The sequence below is a fragment of the Pseudopipra pipra genome, chromosome 2, assembly GCF_036250125.1.
Source record: "Pseudopipra pipra isolate bDixPip1 chromosome 2, bDixPip1.hap1, whole genome shotgun sequence".
Lineage (NCBI taxonomy): Eukaryota > Metazoa > Chordata > Aves > Passeriformes > Pipridae > Pseudopipra > Pseudopipra pipra.
This window is the reverse complement of record NC_087550.1, coordinates 20,815,645-20,841,906: the sequence shown is the minus strand read 5'-3', so window position 1 is coordinate 20,841,906 and position 26,262 is coordinate 20,815,645. Positions and strand designations below refer to the sequence as shown.

General features: G+C 34.9%; 1 protein-coding gene across 39 annotated transcripts in view; it reads right to left on the bottom strand.

Annotated features, from left to right (window-relative positions):
- The window catches only part of ABI3BP (ABI family member 3 binding protein), a 141,849-nt gene that overhangs the window by 91,078 nt on the left and 24,509 nt on the right, over positions 1-26,262 (bottom strand). For all 39 annotated transcript variants that reach the window (XM_064644224.1, XM_064644228.1, XM_064644234.1 and 36 more), the window contains exons 3-7: positions 19,900-19,965; positions 18,334-18,466; positions 8,589-8,770; positions 5,295-5,356; positions 240-291 (exon numbers count right to left, since the gene is read on the bottom strand). In XM_064644224.1, coding sequence (XP_064500294.1) covers positions 240-291; positions 5,295-5,356; positions 8,589-8,770; positions 18,334-18,466; positions 19,900-19,965 — 495 coding nt within the window. The remainder of the gene's footprint in view (positions 1-239; positions 292-5,294; positions 5,357-8,588; positions 8,771-18,333; positions 18,467-19,899; positions 19,966-26,262) is intronic.

Genomic DNA, 26,262 nt, shown 5'->3' with positions numbered 1-26,262 from the left:
ATAATCATCCTTTCTGTACTCACATTCAGTTTAAGAGACTGCAAACTATGTTTCCTCTACATCGTCTCTTCATTGTGCATCTCTTTCCTGTGACATATCAATTTTGGTGAAAAATTATATTCTATGCTTATGCTGTTATAGGGCCAGCTGCAGACCATCTCATTACCCTGACATTCATTTTCATCTCAAGTTACTCTTGCGGAGTATAAGAATAAACTAAAGAAAATATACAAACTTACCTTGTTTGATTATTGTGACTGGGACCAACTTCTTATTATCACTCAATATAAGCTGAGAAAAGAGAAAAAAAAGAAAAAAAAAGCCTTGGGATAACTGCCATGATAGTAATTGAACTTTCTGAGTAATAAAAACAGAGGGCTCTAATCCAATACCGCGCCTGTCCCAAGTTAACACTGGATATGGCTCTGGCCCTAGTCAGTGATGGTTACACTATCACTACAGTTCCCACAGGCTAGTGTGGTAATACTGCATTTTGGTCTCCTTCTTTCAGCTTGAGATGTTTTGCTTTATAAAAACACAGTATTTGACAGCTTAGGAATCCCCAATCCTTTTTTCTCTTAGGAATCTCTTGAGCACTCACTGGAGAGTAGTCCAGAAAGCTAAGAAAAGCTGAAATTTAACTACAGCAAAACATCTGAAACAGATGCAATTACAAATTCGGTTCACAAGATACAAATATATCCCCAAGAACACTCTATTTAGAACAAAAACTATTCCAGAACCAGGTGCACATTTGTAAACTATCAGCACTCTTGGGTGCATAGCCTGCTTAAAGTAGATTAACTCAGAGTAATTTCATTTGGTGAAATTATTTCCAAAGTATATGTGGTCAGTCACCCCTGCGCTTCTTACATTTTTTCTTGCTAAATATTTGGACTAGTCTGCTGTTCACTTCTCTTTGACCCAGATTACTTCCTGCCTAAGTGTGAATGCTTTCAATTATATTGATAGCACAAAAGGAACATGTGAATAGACCCACATTTATTAAAAGAAAGAAAACAGCCGATATCAAAATTATAAATTAGTATTTGTAACCATATATAAGGATTAGGAACAACTTCTGAAAGCTTAATAATATGATCAAGAGATGAGATGAGGTAAACTCTAATGCCAGCAATATAAAAATGCTAAATACTTTAAAAGGAAATTTTTTTCAGTTATATTTGAGTTACAAGAAAGAAAATGACTCAATCACCTTTCCATGCTAAATATATACCGCTAAAGTCAGAATCAGATAATGTTCATTTTGCACTTTATGGTATCAGGTCTACTTCATATGAAAGAACACTTTCATAAAAATTCAGCATTCGATGACAAAATGTTAATTATTTACCTAAGAATAACTATTTTTGTTCTGTTCTAAATAATTTTGAAAAGCTTTAAAAACAATTGTTGAGTACACATTAAACACATACCAAAGTCTAAGAAGCTGGAAGAAGGCCAATCTCCACAAGTAAGATAAACCATTCGTCAGGGAAATGGATGGAGGCTACTTATTCTGTGAAAACCATTACTTTCTGCTACCTAATACCAGTTTTGCATTGGCAAGAACACGATCTTAAATTAAGTGGAGGTTTCAATCATTGTCATTAACGAAGTATGGAAGAGACTCTTCCTTTTTTATTGCTTACGTTTTTCCTTTTTTCTTAACAATTTCTACATTCCTATTTTGTTTTCTAGTAAAAAAATTGTATTGCAGATGAGCACCTTCTGAAGTAGCCCTACTCTTCACGTGACTAGCAAATGGGATGAAATGTATTTATCATAAAAAGGTGTTAATTTTATTGTATTTCTCATCAGAAACCTTACAATCAAATAAACAGCTCTGAAGTTGTAGTGAGAACTTGTGTAACTCCACTGCAGAACTTCTAATCATAATTATTACCACTGAAAGGTTCTTGTATTGAGAAGAGAATTCTTTCTTTTTTGAATAATAATGGATGACTGTAATGACAGCAATATAAAAATGCCAAAGACATTTAAATACATTTGAAATTTAGTTTTTCACTCAGGAACAAATCCTTGACATGAAATCCTTGTTCCCCACCTGTAGTAGTTACACAGCTCACCTGCATGAAGCTGTAAGTGCTGCACTTGAAAGCTACCACCATGTTGTCAAAGCTTCCTTCTCAGTCTTCAAAAAGTGAGTACTTTAGATATTTCTATGTCTAGTAAAATGTATTACTTAGACAAACTATTTTGGAAACATCAGCCCATCATCTGTAGGAATGGCACTATCAATCGTATTTTTCAGGCAGGGAATATAAAGCATATCGGTATTAGGAACATTAGTTACTAAAATGATTGTTGCCATCATGAAAGAAGATGGCAAATAAGATATTCCTAAGGTATTTCTGAGGAAAATTAGAGATGTAAATTATACCACAAGTCAGACATCTTAACTTCTGACCATATAAAAAAGGTGTATTGTGTCAAGGACTGCAAGTCTCAAACCTTTTGTGAAGCGACACATGGCAACATTGTTTGAAGAGACACTTGTTCTTTCTTTCTCTGTTACATTCCAGTACTTCAAAAAGCCAAAACTAACTGGCATATACATAAGATACTTCTCAAGGAAAGATCACGGTCAACAAGGATTGAATAAGTTTTGGAAGAGTGAGAATGTTTTTTTCTGCAATTTAACAAATGGTAGAAGCTAAGAGTCCTTTTTGACTGGAAAAATTGAGGAGGACGCCACCTTTCAGACTGATATTATGGAACTACAGGAACCTAATCAGACAGAGGAGGAAATAAATTTTTACTGCGTTGTCTCTGCCCTACCACCACCCACTGTTTATGAAGGGAAGAAGAATGACCACCTCTAGAACTCTCCTTTTCTTCTGCTCTCTCATTAATTGTAGCTCACACAGCCCCAGGAGCTTGGACAAACTTAAAGAATGAAACTGCCAAAAGAAACACAAGCTGATGTGTGACCAATGTTGAAAGGGCAGAATGACTAGATAGATCAGCAATGTTACTTTAACAAACAGCCTTTAAAAATGTCCTCACAGAGAAGAGTTAGGACCATGCTGATATGAGTCAGTTGTGTCTTTGGAGCAAAATAAGGCACAAAAAAAGCTTGGCCTAAATAACACTCATTCTGGCTTTTCACCACTGAAACATACCCCACCTAATGCTGTGGAAACTGAGGCAATAATGCACACTGAAGAGCAGGCCACTCTCTGCTTCCCGGCCTTAGTTTTATGGCTTTTTCCACCGCTACAGTGAGAATGATAGAAGACTTTTCAGAATAATCCGTGGAATGTTTTCGTGATATTCCTGTGGAGGGTGATAAAGCAGTTCTGCTCTGGAGCTAAGCCCTGTGAAACTGCCTAAAAAGACTGGATGTTGGCTCTAGTCCTCCGTTCTTGCTTAAGCTGTGCAAATATTTGGAAAACTGTTTCAGCTCACTTTCTCAGGACTTCTGCATAAATAGAATCGCTACTTCCACAGAAGCAGCATAACAGTCAGGGTCCTGGCACATAGGGTTTGCTAAGAGGAGCAAAGGAACTCAGCTTGCACTCCATATGCCAGATTCAATTACCTGGTCTTGGGCTGTCCTGTGTAACTTTAAAGACCCTTATGGGACCAATTGGAAGAACAGTAAAGTTGACTTCCATCGACATAATGAGATGTCACCTTCCTGAATATCTAACCATCTGCATCTATATTACTCATTTTCTCTTGAATGTAAGACATGACTATATTTCCAATAACCTAAGCATTATACTGCTCTAACTCTATATATAATGCAGTAATTAATGTATTATTGTCCTAAATGAATGTAAATGGCCTCAAGTTGCATCAGGGAGGTTTAGATTAGACATTAGGGAAATTCCTTTTCACAGAAAGGGGTGTCAAGCATTGGATCAGACTACATGGTGAAGTGGTGGAGTCACCACCACTAAAAGTGTTCAAAAAATGTCTGGATATGGCACTTGAGGGCATGATTTAGTAGTAAACATGGTGGTGGTGCTGGATAGACAGTTGGACTTGAGGATCTTAAAGGTGTTTTCCAACATTAATGATTCTATGATTCTATTCATCCCTAATTATTCATAGAAGAAACTGTGTAATGAATTGTGTTTTGATTCCTGAAGGAATTCCAGATATGATAATTACAGACCATTTACAATATTGTAAAATATGAAGAACAGACAATGAGAAACCATACATTAACATTTCCTACCATGAAAACTCTTGGAAAATCTGAGACAGAAGAGAATTGTGAAGAATGGTTTGTTCCCTTATAATAATTAACACTCATGACTTCACCCTTTAACATATCTGAAGTAAGAAGGGTTTCTACAACTTTTCTTGGGAAGTTATCCCATAGTCTACCTCAGGGATAGTACCTTAAAACAAAACAAAACAAAACAACCTCCGGAAGATTAGATGCTGAAACGTGCCCTTTGATGAAAAATTAAGGAATTAAATATGAAGAAACCATTTAATCTCATAGTAGAACAGGTAATGCTCAAAAGTCATGAAAAAAATGTTTATTTTTCACTGTATTAAAATAGTCTAGTAACAGGTTCAATCTAGAGAGCCTTCATTTCTCCTTCAGCTTTTGGAAGTAAAAAGTATCCATGTATGTAAATCCATGAACATATGAATCCATCCAAGCTTGCTGGCTAGCACTTATGTCAAATTCCAGATTTTTATTTATTTATGTATAAAAATCATCAAATGTTTTGATGAAACAGATAAATTCTACCTTGCCTCATGCAAGGATTTAATGAACTGTCTAGCAATCTTGATAGGCAAATTAAATTGTGCTTCCCAGCTTCCTCTGGTTCTGCAAACACTTGCCTCACACATGGGAACTACCAGTGAATTTAAAAGGATGAATAATGTTTTAGAAGATCTGAGTAAATACAAGATTACTCTATAAAACCACAGCACCAGATTATCACAACATTTACTGACCATAACAAATATCACAGGTTAACAAACCTGACTACTACAAAGGGATAAGTAAATTTTAAGTTTAGAATCCACACACGGGAACCATCAGCTTTATCTTTGTTAATTTGGAATAAGTATATCATTATTAATAAATAATCGTCTCAGCTACCATTCTTAATTATTTTGTCAATCCACACATATAAATACTTCTCCATACAGTTATCAGGTCTTAGATTTATCAGATTGGCTTTTTATATTGGCAATTTGTGGCCTTGATAATGTATTTCTTAATTTAACAGAGAAGAAAAAATTTTTGATCATACAAATCACAGATCTGGTATAAAAAACAAGATTTTTTTGCATACCTGTGTTTGGGAATTGGGTACCAACTTGTACATATTCTGGAATTGCCCATTTACTTTTTTATCTGTTTTGACAGAAAGATAAATAAGTACACATAATTACATTTTTTTTGGTCCAAAGCAAAATAACCCAAGTTTATTCACTTTTTTCAATAGCTAGGAAAGTTAGGGGGCTTAACTACAAGCTTGTATAAAAACACACCATGGAACAATTTTATTTTGTCCTGTTTCTTCAGATCAATTAATACATCTGCAAAGCCTTCTCTTCACATTTTGACAACAAGGAAATCAAATGTAATCTTCTTGTTCTACAAGAGAGCTGAAGTGGTCTTTGAGACTTACTACTCCTTAGTAAGCCAGAGATGCTTAAGAGGATTCCTTAATAAAATTAATATAACCACAAGACTAATTTGCAATGAACAAACTTGAAAGAGTTTGCAAAGTTTTCTGCATCCCATCTGTCAGGTTGGAACTAGGACTGACTAAAAGCAGCTTGTTTTAAGGTCTCCAGTATCAAGTATGCTTTTAAGTATGCTCTTCTAAAAAAATATACATTTAGCACTGGCAATAGAGAGCAGATATATCACTTTTCTTTGGGTCTGACACAGTTTTGTTTATCTCAACATATGAACAAAGTAACCCACAGATTTAAACTCTGAAAGTTTTCTCTTAGGCTTTTTCTCTTAGTTTCTTAGTATTAAAAGCTTCTTGTGATGCAGCTGTTAAGTACAGATGAAAAACAGTCCTGCTAAGCACCTCTTCTAATCTAGCATAATGCTTCAAATTTTGTCTATATCTTCCACATTTACACTTTTCTGCTCCCTCTGTAACAATAGATGTGCAAACAAGAGTAAAGCTACATATTGTCATATTTGTTCACAATTGCATCCAAAACAGATGAGCAATAGAAAAAAAATTCAACTCTAAAGAAATATCAATTAAGATACATTTGAGCTGGAAAAAATCTTTCAAAGTGCTTGATAGATTTAAAGACAGGACCTACTACTGGACTAAAGACAAGGGAAAACTGACAGAAGTTTCACACTGATGTCATGAGAAAATCATGTTAAGATGGTAAAAAATGAGCTACTTTCATCTCTGTTGAAAAATTTTGGTTAAATAAATACTGAATATTTGCCATGTCTTTTATGTCTTCTCAAATCATAAATTAAAACCAGATTCGCCTACCAATTCCTCCCAACATTTGGCCTGTGGATTCAACACATACAAGAATATGTAAAAGAAGTTTCAGTTTATGGTCATTTATATATTTCTTCAGTGAGGAAAGAAAATTTACGGTGAAGGATGTTTGGTTGAGGTTCTCCTATATGAGAAGACATTGAGTTACTACAAGATAGGAAACTGAAAGAAAAAAGAAGTGGCCATTTGTGCTGATTGGTAAACTCCTATGCACACAGTTAGTTATAAATTTATAACAAATATATACTCTCTGTTCACTGTCCATATTTTATGTATCTATCTACTATATATTTACTAAGCCATGAAAGGCTTGAATCTGAAACTTGCTGACAACTTTCTGAGTAGAAGATACTTTATCAGTAGACCAGAATGCAGACATGCAGGGTAATCACAAGCTCCCTGGATTTAGGTGCTGCAGAAGCATCCACTGAATACACGAGTTTACATTCCAGGAAAAAGGAATCTCTTCTACATAGAATATGAACTCTTACAAGAAAGTATCTTTCAACCAAAGTCAATCTGTCTCCATAAACCTAGAAGAATGATTCTCCTGGCCTATTAAAAATGTAAAACGACTATAAGAAACAGCATTTAGAAATAGATTATATACAAGGAGAAAATTTGGTGATTCTAGTGAATGTTTTTGCTGCTCTCGAACACAGTATTAAACTATAAACACTATGCACTCTTCAATTCTTCCTATTTTAAGTACTCAAATATATTTCAGTACTCACTCTATGGATGACTTTAAGATGTTTGAAATATAGAAAAACCAGCAATTTAGTATGACATTTTTAGTGTTGAGAAGCAGTTTCTTTTTGTAAAGCAGGTATGGGAAAAGGCTACCACCATTCTCCACTTTAAGCTTATGGTATAGCAAAGGCATTATTCTGGACTGTTGAAATGACTCTATGGACACTGGGGAGGTGCTTCAAAGTTAAAGCTTTGTACTTTATAGTGAAGGCCAGCAAAGTTCTTTATTAGGGAGTATGAAGGCTTTTGCAATGTTAGTAGCCACCATACTGCTCCCCTCCCTCATCCTCAAGTATATCAAGCTGTGTAACTGAGGTCCAAATCAAATTTCAGCCAGAAATCTCATATGAATAAGGCTCTCTTATGAGAATGCCTGTTCTTTACAGTTTGAGTCAAGTTAAAATACTAAGCATAGGAGTTTGCAGCATCTTCTGACCAACACCACAGTTAAGAAATACCGTGCTTGCGGAAAATGAATTAAATTGGACAATATCTATTAAGTGCTCTCTTCCTCTCATTAGAAAGAGGAAGACTCTGCTGATGCCCATTTCCTCTAATGATATAAGTGATTCTTTGAACAGTACATGCATTTTTCAAGGGTTAATTTGACATCCCTTTGCCTGCATTGTCTTGGGACTTTAGAGCAAAACCTTCAAATATGACTGACAGAAAAGCCAGAGATGTAATACACTGCCTCTGTGAAAACACAAACAAAAGCATACATGACAGTGCATGCTTCAAACACAGTTCATGTAATTCCATGACTAAAAATTAGCTTCAAATTTAATTTTCTAGCAGAGTCAGAAAGGGCCCATTGTGATGCATGCTGGATAAGACAGGTCCTGTCTAGCTTTTTACCACCTTCAACATAAATGCAGGTATAAAAGGAGATTCAAACGAGGATAATCATTTCCATGAACTCAAATTAGTTGATGGAAGAAATTAAATGGATTAGTTGGATGATGGTTGATGGATTTCTTGATTAGTTGATCATCTTATTATTAACGGCCTAAGGAAAAATCTTAGAATACAGTCAGAAGTATAAATACACATACTCAACACTTTACATGTATCTGAACTAATCACTGTTAGAGTTCCACCTGCCTGAAGCAGATCCTCTGTTTGCAATGACAAGAGAACACCTTTCAGAAAGCAGGTGGCAGTTTTTCAAACACAAAGCGTTTCTACTTTCACCAATTCCTAAAATAATTTGTTAGGGGCATAAAGGATAGCATTTAAACAATAGAAACCTGATCAGTAGTCTTACTCTAACTAATACCACAATAGAGGAAAAAATACTGTCAAACTGAGTAGCTATATGATTAATTATTGTCAAATACTTACTAGAGAGAACTGTCTTATGATTTAAAGTCTTGCTCCAAATACTATCCTCTACGTTGTCTTTAACTCCAAATTCATACTGTGTGTTTGGCTTCAAATTGTCAATCACAGTCTCTGTAACTGGGCAGAGCTGAAAAACCCATTTCTTGTCTTTACCCTTTTCTCTGTAGCGAACTGTATAGAACCTGGTTGAGGACAAAAAAAAGAAAAAAAAAAAGAGAAAAATCTACACAAAGAAACAACAACCATTTTTGTGAAGAATTAATAAAATAACTTCTACCCACCACTGTTCCATTGTTCTTGTTCTTTCTGGCCCTTTTTGGTCATCAAATATCTCTCAAAGCTAGCATATATTTCACATATATACATCCCATCATACAGACCAGGACATTATAAGAAGGGCAAAAGAACAGTCTCCTCTTCACAAACAACCCTGTGAACGAGGTTCTAACCACAAACGGCAACCTCATTTTGCAAGCAGTTCCTGTGATTCTGAGATATGCCAGAACTAGTCAACAGAATCATGTGTCTACTACTCAACCGACTTCTCAGAATCTTCTACATCGACTCAGTGAAAGGTGTTCCCTCAAAACCAGTCCAAAACATTCTCAAGAGAATACCAGTAATAGCTGATGTTTGTATAACACATTCCTCATTCAGTGATCCCATTATGCATTGCCCACACTTCAAACAAGAAAATAAACCAAGACATTAATTTTAGCAGTTTAAGTCAGTAGTGTGATAAATGCTAACAGACTATGAAATTAAAAAACATTTCTACAGAAATTGCCCAATTCTATCAAGCAGCACCACCCTGAAAAAGTATGACTGCAATGCTAACCAATATAAGAATGCAATGGAAATGGTGAGAGCTTCAGCACAAGAACTCCCCAGCCTACAATAGTCTCATTTTCAATACACATACTGAATCACTACCAGAATGGATTGGAGATTTCTGGTTTTGTAAAAACAAATCTCAGAGACACTTGGCAACTTTCTAATCCAAGTATTACCGAAGATTTTTACACATAACATAAATAACGTATATCCATTGCCTATATCCATTTCACATTTACATCGTCTGAAAAAGAATTAATTCCACCCAATTGTATTTTGCCACACTTTAACAGAGCAATTTAAGGCTTGTAATTTATTGGCCTTTTTAGCCACCAACGCGCCTGCAACAAATGCGGGTAGAGCCCTTCCCAATTCTTCGTTCGTGAAGCCCAGCCATGATGATGATGAACAGAGCAATTTAAGGCTTGCAATTTAAAATTGTGAGGTTTATTCCAGGTATTATATAGGCAAATGCATGGAGATGAAGGAAATGAACTTAAGGAAAAAAAACAACCAAAAGAAGTTATTTAATCAACTGGAAAGGTATCAAAGGTCCAGAATAAAATTACTTGGTGGACCATATATAATATGGTCAATGCACAAAGCTGCCTTTGCCAAATTTACAGAAGAGCACTTTCAGAATACAGTACATGTGGAGCATGTTGAATACAAGGAAATTCCTATTTCATTATTAAAACACAACATAAGACAAGGCAAGTATGGAAAATATTTGCATACACAATGATTCGCTCTGTTTATACATTTTATCTTATAACTATCAATTTTTTTTCTTGGCACCAAAAATATAGATTCTCATGTTTTAGTTGCTACAATTCAGTTCATTCAGGTACTTCGCCAAGTTACAAAACCAGTATTTATGTTGGCTCATGTAACTCTTCATTAGCTGTACTTCTTTGTGTTCAAAGCAAGAATAGTATAATCTAAAAAGCTCAAAAGGAAAGGAAAAAAAAAGACAAAAAAATATAGAAGTAGTGAATATCCTCTCTCTTATGAATTCCTACTAAGGAATAATCTGCTCCTTACTTCTGTGGGCTGTGATCTATGCAAATTTCATATGTCAAACAATAGATCTACTTATCAGTTAAGCTGGCAAAGAACATTTTTAACAAGAAACTATTGGTAACATTAAGATAAGGAAAATTTCTTCTCCTTTATCCTCTTAATCCATTCATGTGTAGTCACTCAGACATTAACAGATATGAAAAGCTTACTTGAACTCCCTGTCAAAGGCACAGGACATAGCGGTAATAATCAAATCCAGTCTTCAATATAGATGCATCTTGTTGGATCCTGTACACTTTTTTGGTAAGGAATTTGGAATAAGTATAGATAGATCTATGACCAAAATGTTTATCTCAAGTGGAAATAGCCACCTTCTTCCCACTGTGCCGGAAAGAAGAATTTTCATTTGTTTTCTTCTTCATCTGTACATTTTCCTATGTGTTTTAGTTCAATGGGATAGAAATAAAGTGATTTTATGTCATGGGAAAAAAAGAGTATACTGATTCATTTCAGTTATTGAACAGTCTAAATGAATACCTGTATCAGAAACGACAAAAAAAACCCATTAAAAACTTGTTCACAATGAATAGGATTTTAAGTGGTTGTTCCCACTTGCTTCTAAGGAAAAAAATGTTCTGTTTTTGATTGCTGTCTCCATACCTGCAAATTCCTTCACCCTAGCATGAATTAAAATACCAACAACACTTGCACAACAAGAAAAAATCTTTCACTAAAATTCAAAACTACTAAAAAAACTGACAAGATTTTCACAGTTATGACAAACTATGCCATTAGAAAGAGAAACATATAGCACAGAAGAAATTGTCTCTCAACTCCAAGATTTCCAAGCCTGCAAAAACTTCATCAAACATATAATTATTTCAGTGAAAACTTGCCATAGTGCATACTAAAAACACTGACTGCGATGACAGAATTTCCTCAACCATTTCAATAAAAAGCAACAAAAATGAAGTTCCATTTAACAATTTGCAAGTCACGATTGTTTGACTATCAAAAATATCCAAATTGTATACAACATGCACTTTTGGGGAAATGCAATCATTTGTTTATGGAGTACAAATCCATAAATGCCAAGTTTTGTCATAAAAGAACAACAATTTATTGTTAAACCACAGCAACAAACAGCTGAATAAAATGCAATTTCAATGCCTGACCGAGAACATTTTACCAACTGATTTTTGTTATAATTTTAATTTCTCCCTTTTTCAGACCTTCATTTCATAAAAAAATGCACTGTCAAACACTCAACACATATAACTGAAGACATGAGAAATCAATGACATCCAGTCATCACTCACACGTATTTATCCCCCTGTGGCAGTGACATACATGCACAAAAGGTGTGCAGCTGGCCTGCTGTGTGTGTCAGAAGCTGCAAAGCTTTCTCCTGAACTGCAAACAGTGAGACATCTCCATAGATCCCCCCCATTACGACAGAAGGCAGGCTGAAATAGAGCAGAGTCACTGTCACACGGAAGGGAGAGTATAGTACATGTTTCTCAGACAGAACACTTCCCATTGTCTCTGTAAGGTAAGAATATGAAAAACTGATTGCATACTGCAGGGCCCTAATAGCTAACATCAAAGTAACAGTCAACATCAATAACAGCTAATATCAAAGTAACTTTGGAACAGTCCTAGGAATGCTATTCACAGTTGTGAATACTAGTTAGATGTTTCAGCTGGGAGGTGGTGCACTCAGTTACATGTGGTAAGAATTTATTTTATTCTGGATTCTCAGCAGGTACAAAGACCTAACAATCATAATTTAATATTTACTGTTGATTCTTTATTTGTTTTGGGATATGGTGAGGGATATGAAAAGGGTACATTTTATGAGAACAATGTTTGTTGAATAACTCTTGTATTTCTATTTACAACAAATGCTAATCAAAAGATCGCAGAGTTCACTTCATTTCTTTTCCAGCTAGCACTCTATAAAACATTAGAGCTCTTTTGTTAAGCTCCATAAAAATTAGTACCTATGCCTCTCCCCCTAACAGGCAATGCTTCACTTATTAAAGGATACCTCCCATCAAACTACCCTGGGGACTGTAGAGAAATTTTACCTCCTCTGTTTTTACTAGACAACTGAAAGCACAATAAGCTTCAGCAACTTAAAAGGTGTCATAAGCAGGTGAGTGATACTGTTCCACTCAGAATAGTTAATTCATGCAATAATGACGAAAAAAACCCCCCCAAAACAACAACAACCACAAAACCAAACCACCCAAAACAAGAAATTGAACCCACTACAGTAAAGGAATAAAGAGGCTACATTTGCCAAGACTGCCTCTCTCGATATGTGTTTGTGCAGCAACATCGTATGTTTAATGTCTGCCTCCTTCAAACTTTGCCTACATTAACAAGCTACATCTTTTACAATATTCTGACTTTTCTTACCTCCCTATAAGATGGACACAAAATGTGATGGCAGAAATAAAATAAGACCAATTTCGTTATTTAAAGGAAGCCACAAATTACGATAATACTCCGTAAGCCAACCACTGTAGTGATTACTCTGTCGGCAAAGCTGATACAAGACTCTCAGCCCAACACAGAAGGATGTTTCTCTTCTATGTTCAATTTACATAGTTAGTTTTTTTAAACTCTACAATGCAAGGCAGTGCTCTGCTTAGAGATAGCCTCTTGATTACACTAGAAATCAAAATACAATGAGCATTTTAAAGAAGCAGCACAGAAAATTTTTGCTTTTGAAATTAAGCAGATCTTGTTTGCTGCTAAAAGAAGTAAAATTCTAAGATGGATAGGCAAAACATTATTTTTTGTATCACTATTACTATGAATGACTCCGTCTCACCGAGAGTTCCAGTGCTATTTTTCCAATTTTTCACCAAATCTCTTTTCAGTCAAATTCCCAGAAAATGCTCACATAGTTAAGTATTCAGGCACAAAAAGTTAGATACTGGAAATCTTATAAGGCAGATGGTTTTATGAGATTTCCAGAGTAGGTCAGTTTGTATAAATATCATGGGTTTATTTGGAACCAGATCCCAACCAAAACTCCAAACAATTTAATCATGACTATTTTAGTCAAACATAACACTAAACAAACAATTAAGCCTTGGAGATATAAGAACATTCCGGCTCTGTCATTTCATGTTGCCAGAGACAAAATTGTAAGACTCATTTCATTTTCGTGCATAGGAATGTAATCAGACTTTTTAAAAGAAGATTAATAATAAAATATATTTATTTATTTATTTATTGTTACACTTCATTAGAAGCACAGAATCCATTTAGTGCTAGAAAGTAATAAAAGAAATGGTTTGAACTTTGATTTTTCAGATAGAGAGTGTTTCACAAATTGGCACACGGAGTTGATTATGTTATTTTGATTATATTATTTCCCTTTTTATTGCCAAGTTTACTTTAAAGTAACAGACAGACATATATAAAAAGATGGAAAGAATTACAGTTAAGTTTGCAAAGCATTTTCTAATTTAGTTTTCAATTTTACATGATCGCTAACATGCATTTTCTTCATGTAATTTTTTTAGTAGAATGACTGAAAGAAATTGAACAGTGAGAGCTCTAAAGAATGAGAGGCTGAAGAGTAACAAATCATTCCATGTTTAGACAAGCCTTTAGCATATGCTCCCACAGCAGTAGCTGAAAAGCATCTGAAACTCAAGAAGTGCATTTGCTGCTGTATGTTTTCCTTAAGAAATTCTTCTGAGTTTGAAATACATTTTGTATGACACAAAGTATGATTAAATTGGCAGCTGCATAGTGAGGGGTTTGTAGATAGGAACAGGCAGATATATTTCTGAATTTAGGGTTTTAAAAACCCCACTGTGTACTGTACAATGTATACTACATAGACTGAATATGACTGATTTTTCTCTGTTTTTTGCTCACTATTTTCCTTTTTTTTTTTTAAAGCATCAGATACGAACTAAATAAAACACGAAATATGCACCACTTGCAAGTACAACATTAGGATATGTAAATCACGGGCAAACAAGTTTAAACAATGTCAGTCAGAATTTGTCAAAGTTTTTAACTTAAAAAAATACTTTCAGGTTTTAAGTTTCTATTTCACATGTGTCTGAAAGTATGTTTGTTTTTCTATACAATCCACTCAATAGAATACTATATTTTACTGTATCTACACACCCTGTGTTTGTCTAACATGAAAAATAACATTTTCTATTCCTTCCCCTGACTTTCCCTCCTAAAGAACTGAAAGTTAAAGTCCATCTTTTTTGACCCCAGCTTCATTTTGGGATCTTCAGAGTTGTTCTAATCAAAGCAAACGCAAAAAAAAGAAAAATCTATAGAGTAGTCACTGTTTTTCAGACCTAAATGGGCAGTAAAGATAGCCCCAGCTCTATAGCAGCTCTGTCCACTAATGTTTGTTTGAACATAGAGCGGCAGGGAGAAAACAAGTCTCTACTCTCTTGGAAACAATAAAAAGAGGAACTGAACGTGGCTGCGCAGTAGGTTATCATGACTTTCCCATCCTCCCTTGCCAACTGTCCCACACTGGTGCAAGAAAAAGGAGGATGTTGAGAAGCTAACTCCACATAGTGGAATCTTTCTGGTGTCATGTAGGTTTCATCAGTTACATAGAACTAATCACTTGAGTTTTTTGGTTTAGGTCTTTTTATTTGGTTTTGGTTTTTGTTCTAGTGTTAAGGCTCTGATCGGAGATAGTAGTCACTTCATAAGGTTCTGAGCAGAGATAAATGTCACTTCAATGAGGCTTCAAAATTTGACCTTTCAAAGAGTTTTGGTCCACAAAAATGGCAGTGGATACCTTTGCTTCAACAAGAAATTAGTGTTTGGGGTTATCTTGAAGGAAATACACAGCACTCTATTGGCTTATGCCCTTAATCTCTAGAGAGTTAAGAAAGCAAAGAATGGTTTGTTGAAAAATGTCACAAGAACTTTTTCTTCACTGGAGTTTCTTAGAAAGCACTTTGTAGATTCAGAAGACCACTATGTGCCTTCAAGAAGCAAGCAAAAAAATTCACTGAAGCAGTAAAAGATACCAGTGCTCTTTTAGAGCATGGCACTTCTAATTCAAAACTCATTTGCTTACAAAACCAGATCTTCTAAGGAATATCCCACTGAGATCAGATTCGCACCAGAGAAAATCTTGGCTAGCAGATCTGTGCTATTCCATGTGGTTTTCATCTTCTGAGTCAGCAACATGTTCAAATAACTTACATTATGCAACATTTGTACAAAAGCCTAATGTCCACCCAGGGGTGGTAAAATCTGAGGCCAAGAACAGTGATTCCATTTCAAGACATACAGAGTTACAAATCTAAAACATGGTGGGATATTTACTGACAGAATTGAGTCAGGAGGTCCTAACTGCCACGTAATGCCAATGTCAAAGATTAGAGGTTAGTCACTAACAGCAATTTTGAGAATGATTAACAGTACACAGCAACATGTCACAGTAAGGAGAACACACCAGATGAAAAAGGATCAAGTAAGTGAGTAGAATTCCCCTGCAGTAGACAGAAATGTTGATGAATTCATTAACTGCTTTTTAAGTCTTGTACTTTTAACACAATGCTAACTTGCTAAGAGTGGGCTACTTCCTATTTTTTTCTTATCATACATTATCAACTGCCATTCAAATTAATATCCTAAATTAATAGTTTTTCTTCTATACGCTGACTAGAAATATATATGGATCTAATCTCTCTTGAAATTACAGATATACACACCATGGTCACATAGAAAACTGTTAACATCATCTATACAAAATCACAAGCAGTTTGGTCCAGTAAAGGTAAACAAAATAAGAGCACCACTTAAGTGACTTTTTTTATTTCATTAAATTTATTACTGTTTGATTGCAAAATAGGTATATACCCATACTTTGACATGATTGTTTGCAGCTAGATTTCTGTTTTTAAACTAGCTACTCCCGAGGGTCAGTGAATCTTTAGAGCTGAAATAGAGGGAGATATTCAAACAAAATGAATGATACGACTCTTATAGGCAAGTCATTTTATGCAAACAAAAGGGAAATACAGAAACAGTACTTTTATACAGCCTGACAATATTTCAACAAAATGAAGGGGGCATTAAAAGTATTTTCTGAGGGGAATCATTTGACCAAATTAAACAACACTTAACTAAAAACAGCATACCATGACTTGACACAAAGACACAACAAAAACAGCTGTCTTATACTATAGTAGCAAACATACAGGATGTATTCTAAACATAACAGGACGCCAGTAGCACACTGGGCTAACTGAAAAACATCCCACACTGTGTTAAAAAATTTCTTCAAACTTTGAGTCAATGAATGTCCAACAAGAAAATTCAGCTACTGAGGAGAAAACACAAAGCTGATGAAGGCGTTGTGGTGGATACAGTATGCCTTGAATTTCCAGGTGGATTAGTACAGGATATAGGCTTCTTCTAAGTGTTCTTTCTTCCCACTGCACAATGGGTGCTGTAACTTTGGTGCTGACACAGCACATAAAGAAGATACGTTCCCTGGTAAAATTGGTGCTAAAATCTTTATGTGCACAGAACACTTTAAAGGCTCCTCCAGCTCATTTCTTTGACTGCTCACGGGAGGAAAATATTTCTTTCTTGAATTGAAAGAGCAAAATTTAAGCCTGAACCAACTTTTACTTCTACTGAAAAAAAAGTCCAATCAAATTAAATTTTTGGAAATTTCCTAATAAACATTAACATTGTTTTCTTCAAAAGTGTTTGAAATTCTGGCTGGTGAGGAAGATCCGAATTTGTTCAGGAGAAATTTTTGAAGGTTGAAAAGGTTTAGTCCAAAACTTTTGAGAGTTAAGAAAAAGGTCATATTGGTAACATGGGATGTTTTTTTTTGACATAATGTATGTTTGACACTCAGTCTAATGGCATCAATGGGAGTTCTATTACGAACACCAAAGATTCAAGTCTAAATTAGACAGCACCTAGACAAATATTAGACAGGGAAAAAAATGTTCTTAATAATGAAAAAATGCATGGTTTTACATGGTTTAACGAATGCATGGTTTTACAAAACACTACTGAGTCAAATGGAGCTTCACACAATGTAAATGGAGGTAAAAAAAATTCTTCTGTCATGAAAGGAAGAATACAAAAGGAACACCAAAATGACTGTCATGGTTTGAGAGTCCCAGGGAAAACATCTGTATTAACAATTTAAATAATTGCAAAGAAGAATTTTATTAATCTGCCAAGAATTGCCTAAAATGTACGAGTACACTTTAATGAGGAGCTCCCCAGCACTAAGACTTCTCTTGAAACTGCTACTTGGTGAGTCTTCGTGAGCTCTCCACCTACTGTAACACCCATTAAATAATTGCAGCACACCAAATATGTTACAGTAGATGAGATCTTATTTTACTTACAACAGAAAATTAATGAAAGCTGTATTATATCAAGATCAGGAAAGTTGTTTCAGTGATAAGATCAGATATAGGAAACAAAAATCAAACACCATTAAAACAAGGCATCATTCCCCTATCACAGCACAACAAAAGAATTCTTTTACTTTTATTCAGCCAACTTTAAAAAAATTTTTCCTATGATTTAACAAAGTTTCTTTCAATTGGTTAAGATACAACTGAAGGTAGAGTCAAGGCAATTGGTTTAAGAACAAAGGATGTACTGTGAAATAGCAAGATTTTTACTTCAGCATGTAGATTTCTGACTAAATTTTCACTCAAGACAAATAAAGACTTTCAAAGCATCAAATGAGTAAGTGAGAAAACTTACTTCCCATTCAGAACTATTGTTCCCAACATTTTTGTTTCCAATTAAAACTTATTTTAGGCACAGCAGAGAGCTATGCTGAGTTAAATCAAGAGAGTAATAAAAAAAAAAGGTTTTTCTGTTATGTTACCTGTCACTAGCACAGTTATTTGTTGCTGTCCAGTCATGTTGAGGGTTGACTAGGATGCCCCAAGAGAGAAACACAGAGGTTGGGGTGAGAGTGCCAACTACCAGCTGCAGAGGCTTTTGTGTCTTGGTCCGACCTACATACGAAATACATAAAGTTAGCTTCTCTCTCCTGCAGTTGGATAGTAAAGTAAATGAAGGCTTGATCACTTCTAAGCTTGAAGGGAAAGGTGCAACCGTTCTTTTTTTTTCACAGTCATCATTTCTAATGTATGATTTACAAAATGGGCAGAGACAGTGTCTGATCTCTTTTTTCAGCCTAATATTCCAGTTAAATCTAGTTTTTGAAAATGAGCAATTGGTGATTTGGGTATGCTTAGTACAAGAATAAGCTATATGTAGATTAAATTCAAGGCTCTGGCTGTCTTGTCCCATATCACAGAAGGTATGACACAGAGTTCAGGATATCAGGAAGTCTTTCTTTGGACGTGACAGAAATAGTAACTTCTGGGCAGATTTCTTACTAACACTGCAAATAGGTCCATAGATAATTGATACTTTCCGCAGTGTTCTTCATCAAGAGTAATATAAAACCTACAAAAGTTCTTCTGCCTTTAACTGTAGGTAAAATCACAGTCAGCATCTGCATCTGGGGAATTTTTCTCTTTTAACTATCTACTATATTGAAAATGTACAGCTTTTGCATGATCCTTCACTTCAGCTTTGCTCTGAATGAAGGAGCACAACTCTTGTGTAGAGGACGAACTTTATTTAAAGAAAGTTTAAAAGCTAAAAGGTGGAAATGAACAAATGATTGAGACAAACTATTCTAAACCCGTGGTTTATAGACTGCTATAAACCTAAGGAGAACCTCTGGTTTTTGGAAGATGAATAATTAAGGGAAATTGATATATTATTTGCATCACATTACATACTTCAAAAATCTAAAGGATCTGTACCTCCTCAAAATGTACAGGTGACAACACATTCCCTGAAAGTTTGTAAGCCACTGATCTAATGGTGCTATTTCTCACTCTTGGGAAACAGACCCAATTAACTTTCTTCTCATGCCTTTTCAACCCTATTATGAGGGTAGACTGTAGATACAAAAATTAATTATGACCAAATAGTGCATTGGGCATTTTTTGTTTTTGTGGGTTTTGATATATATATGTATGTTGCATCTGAAAGGTAAATCACTTTCCAAAATCTTTCCAGACATACTATTTCATGTCTGCACAAAACCAAGTAGAAATTAATCCCAAGCAGTTAGCAGAAACTAGAAAAACAATCATATAAAGATCTGAGAATAGTTTGGGTTGGAAGTGACCTTTAAAAGCCCTTTTGAAAAGGTCCTTTTAAAAGTCCAAGCCCCCTGCAATGAGCAGGGACATCTACAACTGGATCAGATTTCTCACAGCCTGACCTTGAGTGTTTCCAGGGATGGGACATCAGTTTATTTTTTGCAACAGTCCAGTGATCCTGAGAGTCGTCTCCATATTAAAGTAACATAAAAGATCCTGTCTTCTTTCAAATACTTCAAGAAAAAGATAGAGTAATGCTAAAATACCTGAACAAGATTTCTTGTTTGAAACACGTGCTGGTCTTACTGAAACCAAATACCGTGGCTCTGCATCTGTAAATGAAGACAAATGCAATTAGTACAGATGTAGTATTTATTTGAAACAGGGATTAATATATTAACCTATAATTAACAAGAAAAAGTCAAATATTCAGTGAATGCTTGACACATTATCCAAACTTTGTGATCTTTAGGCATGTTTTTGTTAAGATCCATGAAGTTTAAAATAATAAATGATTTGATTAAAACAACTTTGAGATGGTGAATTTAATTTAGGAGATTACTCTTCAGAAATAAGATTTTCCCTTACTCTTAAAATCAGATGTCAGAGATTTCTGCACTTCTTAACTACTTAAAGCCAAGCTCTATTCTCATCGAACTGTAACATGAGAGAAATCCTTATAGGAGCTTCCAGCGAGATATCCATGGGCAGAATTTGGCTCACCATATACCAATCAAAATTATATTCGCCATAGTTTTTATAAAAAAGCATTGATCTATATAAAATTCTTATTCTACTTTAGATACATTTATCTAGATCTGTATCTATACATGACAGACTGAATTTCCTGCATATTTCAGTGTAACCGACTGCTTGAATTCTACCAATTAAACAGAACCACTAAGAAATCATTCAATTTTCTCTTACACCCAGATTTCTGTAAAGAGAGAGAAAAGAAAAGCAGTACTGAAAAAAAACAGAAGCTTTCTGTGCTACTGAAAAGCCTATGTGGGTAAAAACACTCTAACTTAACTTCACTGATTCTATGCATCTAAATCTCTGGAAGCCCATACTATGGGTGAATTTTAATTGTTTAATTACCATTTTTTAATGGTTTCAACCACACCCAGTAACTAAGATGAGCATTGAAAACAGCTGCTCCAGGCAGTGTGGACAAAAGAATTAGTCAAAAAAAAAGCGCATTGCCAAAGTACAAATACATCTTCATCTGCAGAAAAATGTTCTGGAATCTGTGTAATCATATGGATACTTTTCATATTGAGACCTAAAACTTGAAATAAGTGACATTTTAAAATATTTTGATTTCTCTGCACTTTAATCCCAGTTTCCTCCTGTGCATCCATGACCACTTGTGACGCTGTTATGACTCTCACAAGTATTCAACAAAATTAGTTTCAAGCATCACCTTGAAAGCTTGTGAACTACAAAGTTGGTCTCCAAAGCTGTACAAAATTACAGTTTTTTCAGCAAAATTTCCAAAAATTGTGAAAGAAAGTTATCCAAATGGTTTGGAACAGTTAGTTTTGCTCTGCTCCATAACTGGAAAAATTAATTCTGGCTGAAATCTGATATGACCTGTGTAGCAACATTGATATAGATTAACTGCTAAACAAAATGTGGTAATAAACAAAGACAGAAAATGTCTTTCTGTACATCTCAAAGATACAAAACCTGGAATTTTTTGGGAATCATTAGTTCTAACAGGTGTTTTTGTTCTGTAACAAAGTGCTCTCTGTGGAAATATTTTTTGTTATGTGCTGCTCATTAAGCTTTTTTTTTTGGTGGATTTAACATATGTTGTCTTGATAAAAAATAAAACATATCCCTATTTCGTAGACAAATGGCTCTTCTGACTGTAATACCAACTATAAAAGGAAGTATTTAGGAAAATGGACTAAGACTAGATGTTGAGAGAGTGCTGCTATAGAACAGGCAGGTTTCAAAAGTACCACTTGTACAGTTTAGAACCACTGAATTTAGTATTGTGATCATAATAACTGAAATCAGAATTTGAAATTATTAAACGAGTACATTCAATAACTGGAATGCAACAGTAAATTTCTCTTCTTAACTTAACTAAAAGTATATCTTCATTTAGAAATATGATTCAATGATTCCTGAGCAGAACCACACACACTGCCAGATAGATGCTAAGAGTACAGCAACTATAGTTTAAGTTAAATTCATTGGTTTGATGCACAGTATTAAACCATTATGCGCGGACTGGAGAACACATGCCTTGAAGTGCTTTTATTCTAGACAAATATATGTTCTATATCCAAGGCATCTGAAATCAAGAAATGCAGACTCCTTCTTTAATATCATGTAATGAGCCCTGATTCAGGTTTAGAAATGGGAGTTCTTTCTTAGTCTTCCACTGCAATTTAACATTTCTTTTAATAACTTCAGAGGTTTCACACTGGTTCAGTCCTCTTGCTGAGAAATATATGTGTCAGTTATCATCACAACCAGGAAATCATCTGATGCTACTGTGACTTGATTAATTTTCAGGGCCTTAAAACATTGCCTCATCCATGTATTAAACTCTATCAAACTGCAAGAACTATTTTATAATAATCTGTCTTCTTTTATGATGTCTGTATACACATAATCCGCTCTACAGATTCGTGTCTATAAGAAGGAGGAATCCTGGGGAGAAGTGAGCAAGACATGAAAAGAAAAAGAAAATGCTGTGAAATACCAAAACCTAAACAAAATCATAAGCTACTTTGTATTAGTTCATCTTAATGCTTAAGAGATAAATTGCTGAAATAAGAGGTAGGTAGCAAAAGGTGATTGTCAGTCATAAAAATATGGCTGACTGTATGTCATGATTCAGAGAATATACCAACTTTTCTTTAAAAAGAAAAGTACATTTTAAAAATGAAATGATAACCTCAAGTAAAAGCAAATCACATCACAGAGTAAAGACAATCCTGTTTGCAACTGAATAATTCTTATTTTTTTGAACTGTATTTAGTAAGATAAGGATAGTTACATAATTAATGTTGAAATATCTGGATACAAATGCACAAATCCAGCATCTGCCTCCAGAAATCATTTCAACCTTAAGCAGTATACAACAGAGACATATATGACACAGATGCAAGATACAGAGCTGTCTGTCTCTCATCCAGAGCCTCACAAATGAAGGATCCCTACAGAACAATGAAAACTTTAACAAGTTCAGTTTGAAATACATTTCCAAATTTGCTATGAAAATTAGTGGCTCCTTGATTCCTAACACATTCTTAGAAGGCTGCTACTATAAGACTAATTTAATAAGTTTACTTGTTTGAACCTATTATTCTCTGGTCCCTTTATTAAAGCTAGAATGACAAATATCTTGGCTAAGAGCTCCTTTCAGATCAGAAATAATGTACAAAAAGTGACCACCTTCAATTCTTCAGCCACAAAGGACTATAGGAAAATGCCTGGATGTACCAGGGAAGTGCTGGCCAACAAATCCAAGCCTAATTCTTAGTGATATAATTCCCCAAATGTGGGCTGTTTTGACCATTCAGTCACCAATACATCAATAAAACTGCTCTTTCAAGTTTAAATGTCCACACCAGAATAAAGCAATGCCAGTTTGAAACAAAGCACAGCACTCCTGCAGGCACATACATCTAACCTAATGATTTCTGAAGCAGAAGGGAAGAATAGTCACATACCTAAGACATCATTATTGTAAAGCAATAGTATTTGTATCTATAGCATTCAACACACACAGTAGAGACATGCATATGTGTTCAGTACATATTCTTACAGCTTTTCCTCTCAGTTCTCAAAAGTATTAGGCAGAAATGTTCAGTCATCTTGTTTTAGCTTTTAAACATCAAGACTACTACAGCTTGATGAACTGTCACCTGTTAGATGAAATAGTTTTCCTAACTTCTTCAGTTTCTCAGATTTCTTTTCATCCAGACAGTCCAAAAGACATGCACAATACAGGTACACCCACAATTTCTCACAGAAGAAATATTTCAAAGACTGCAAAGTTTCACAAAAGCAAACCAGCACCTTGGAGTCATTGTAAAAGAAAAAACTGACTAAGATTCAGTTATATTAATGAATAAAATTACTAAAAGAAAAAACTTTTATTATCCACCTTAACAGCTTATGAAGGCAACCATAATTTCACAAAAATACATGCCACTTATGAAATCAGACTTGTATAGAACACTTACTTCCATGTGCCGTGAGCCAGGCTATCAAATCAGTGGCAGCAGGCATTTAATGTGCACTACACAATGCTAGCAAATTTTGGTTTTGTTCAAGCATACTATTCAGTTCAGGGTTCTGCCAATACAGAAATGCAGTTGGAAGCAAAACAACATAAGAATGAACTGACTGATGAACTCAGAATAAATTTTAAAATAAAATGTGACAAACATATCATTAGAATTCATAGGCCAGTGAATTCAGAAATCAAAACAAAGTATTTTTTAGCTTCAGGTTGCAGTTCCTTAATTTGTGTTTAGGGATTGCTAAAGATTTACTACAGGAAGTTGTTAAAGGCAAAGTCCAAAGGTGGAGAAAGGGGAGTATTGAAAGCATTGCAGTGTATCATGCATGGGAAAAGACAGAGAAGTGGGACAAAGAGGCTGGAATGAATGAACCTGCTTCTGGTCAATCCACTTGTTTAGATGCACGGGCAGCTGCTGACCTCCTCCAGATCCTCCATTCCTCTAGGGTCAACTAACATTAACAATGAGAACCTGTTTTTCTGGGAAGTTGTCAGGAAGCAACATAATGCTGAATTACTTTTCACATGATTTGGCATCTTGGAAAGCATGTAGCTAATATATCTGCACTTTTCTGGTAATTGGTCAGATACAAAAAACTGTACACTAAGATTTTTCAGCTAAGGACTGCTCTAACACAGATCCCTGAATTATACTTTTTAAAATATATTCAAAGGGGTACTAGAATTTTGCCCTATATACATATAGGCAAAATTGACATGCCACTTATTATGGTTGTTATAAAGCAGAATTACCAGTACATTCTCCTCTTACACTGTAAAATCTTGTTTAAAAAAGCAAAAGCAAAAGCATTGCCCAACCCTAAGCTGGTTTTTAGAAACTGAAAGGGAAATTGATTTTGTTCACTCTGTTAAGTAATTACTGTTCATTCTTACAAAATTTCACTGGGTTACTTCAACAGTATCAGCTGTCTCTAGAAGACTGCCTTGTAGCCTTCCTAGCCAAGCTAGAACAAACTAACACAAATTTCTCAGGTAAATACTCTTTCTTTATGAGTCAGGCAGACTGAACAAATTTAGATAAAGGTCTAAGTCAAGCCCAAAACTTTTGGATGAGTCTCTTCACCTTTTCATTAGTCTAGCTGAATTTACATTTGGATATCTCTTGACACTGTCTGAATATCTTCCATGACCAATAATAATATTGTTTACTGTGATGTAAGCTCATCAAGTACACTCAAAACACATTTGGTATCCTGATAAAAACACAAACTTCTTTGAAACAAACTTTGATGTTGCCTCATCATTATCATTTACCCTTCAGTTGTGATTCAAATTAACCTATCTACCAATGCATGAAGCTGCTCAAGAGTTTGTTGCCAGCCAGTATCAATTCATTAAAAGTTCAGGAAACCAAACAGAATCCTTTTCTCTTTGTACATTCCCTCTACAGGCAGATCCCAATTCAAGGATAATGTTGCACAATTGCTGGCTTGTTTACTATATAACTGGCAAAAGAAAAACAAATATTTTAAGGTAAAAACCATTGCAGTGAGGTGCTGAATATTTTAATGGATGAAATGTAGGTGGATGTCACACTCTCTACAAAGCCATATAGCTCTCTTGAAAACTCTAGGAAATATCATGTTCTTATTAATTTCTTTCAAAATATATGCACCTATACACACACAAATTCATAAATTAATAAATCTTCTGACTTCAAGTCTCTTGTTAACAGAATCATAAGAGGTGTGTGACCCAGCAGAAAACCTGAGAAAAAATTTCATCTTAATCAAAAGTGACTGAGTGGGAAATATGGAACTCATGGGCTTTAGAAGTATGTATTATTGTGTATACATACTGTGTCATCTATTAAAGAAAAAAAGTTAATCCTTGCTTCATCACCCATATTCCAGTTCCAACTGAGGACAATTATTCCAAAGAGAATATGCTGCTCTGTTAACAAAACAAGGGATGGAGAGCTAAATCAAGGAAATGTCTCTAAGGCATTTCTTTCTGCTGTGTAGACCTATACTCTTTGTTTGAAAGGACAAATTATCATTTTCTTACAGATTGTATGCGTTGTGGGGTATCTCATCTTCTGTGTTCATTGTTTCAAGATTGTGAGTGCTTAATGATAAGCTTTAATGACTATGCATGTGGCTGGTGCTCTGATGTGCTGTAGAGCTAAAGAAAGGTGCCTACAGTTTCCAGGTATTAGCTATTAACGTTAAGGTTACGAAATACCGAAATCCCTTAAGTTCCAGGTGGTTCTGAGCTTTCTGTTTTCAGTTTCGTGAAACATTCGGTATTAGAGCTGCTATTAAATAGTCAGTGCTCATGATGTTACATTCCGTCCTTTTTCCTCTTTCCAAAGATCTCAGAGAACCTGAAAAATATT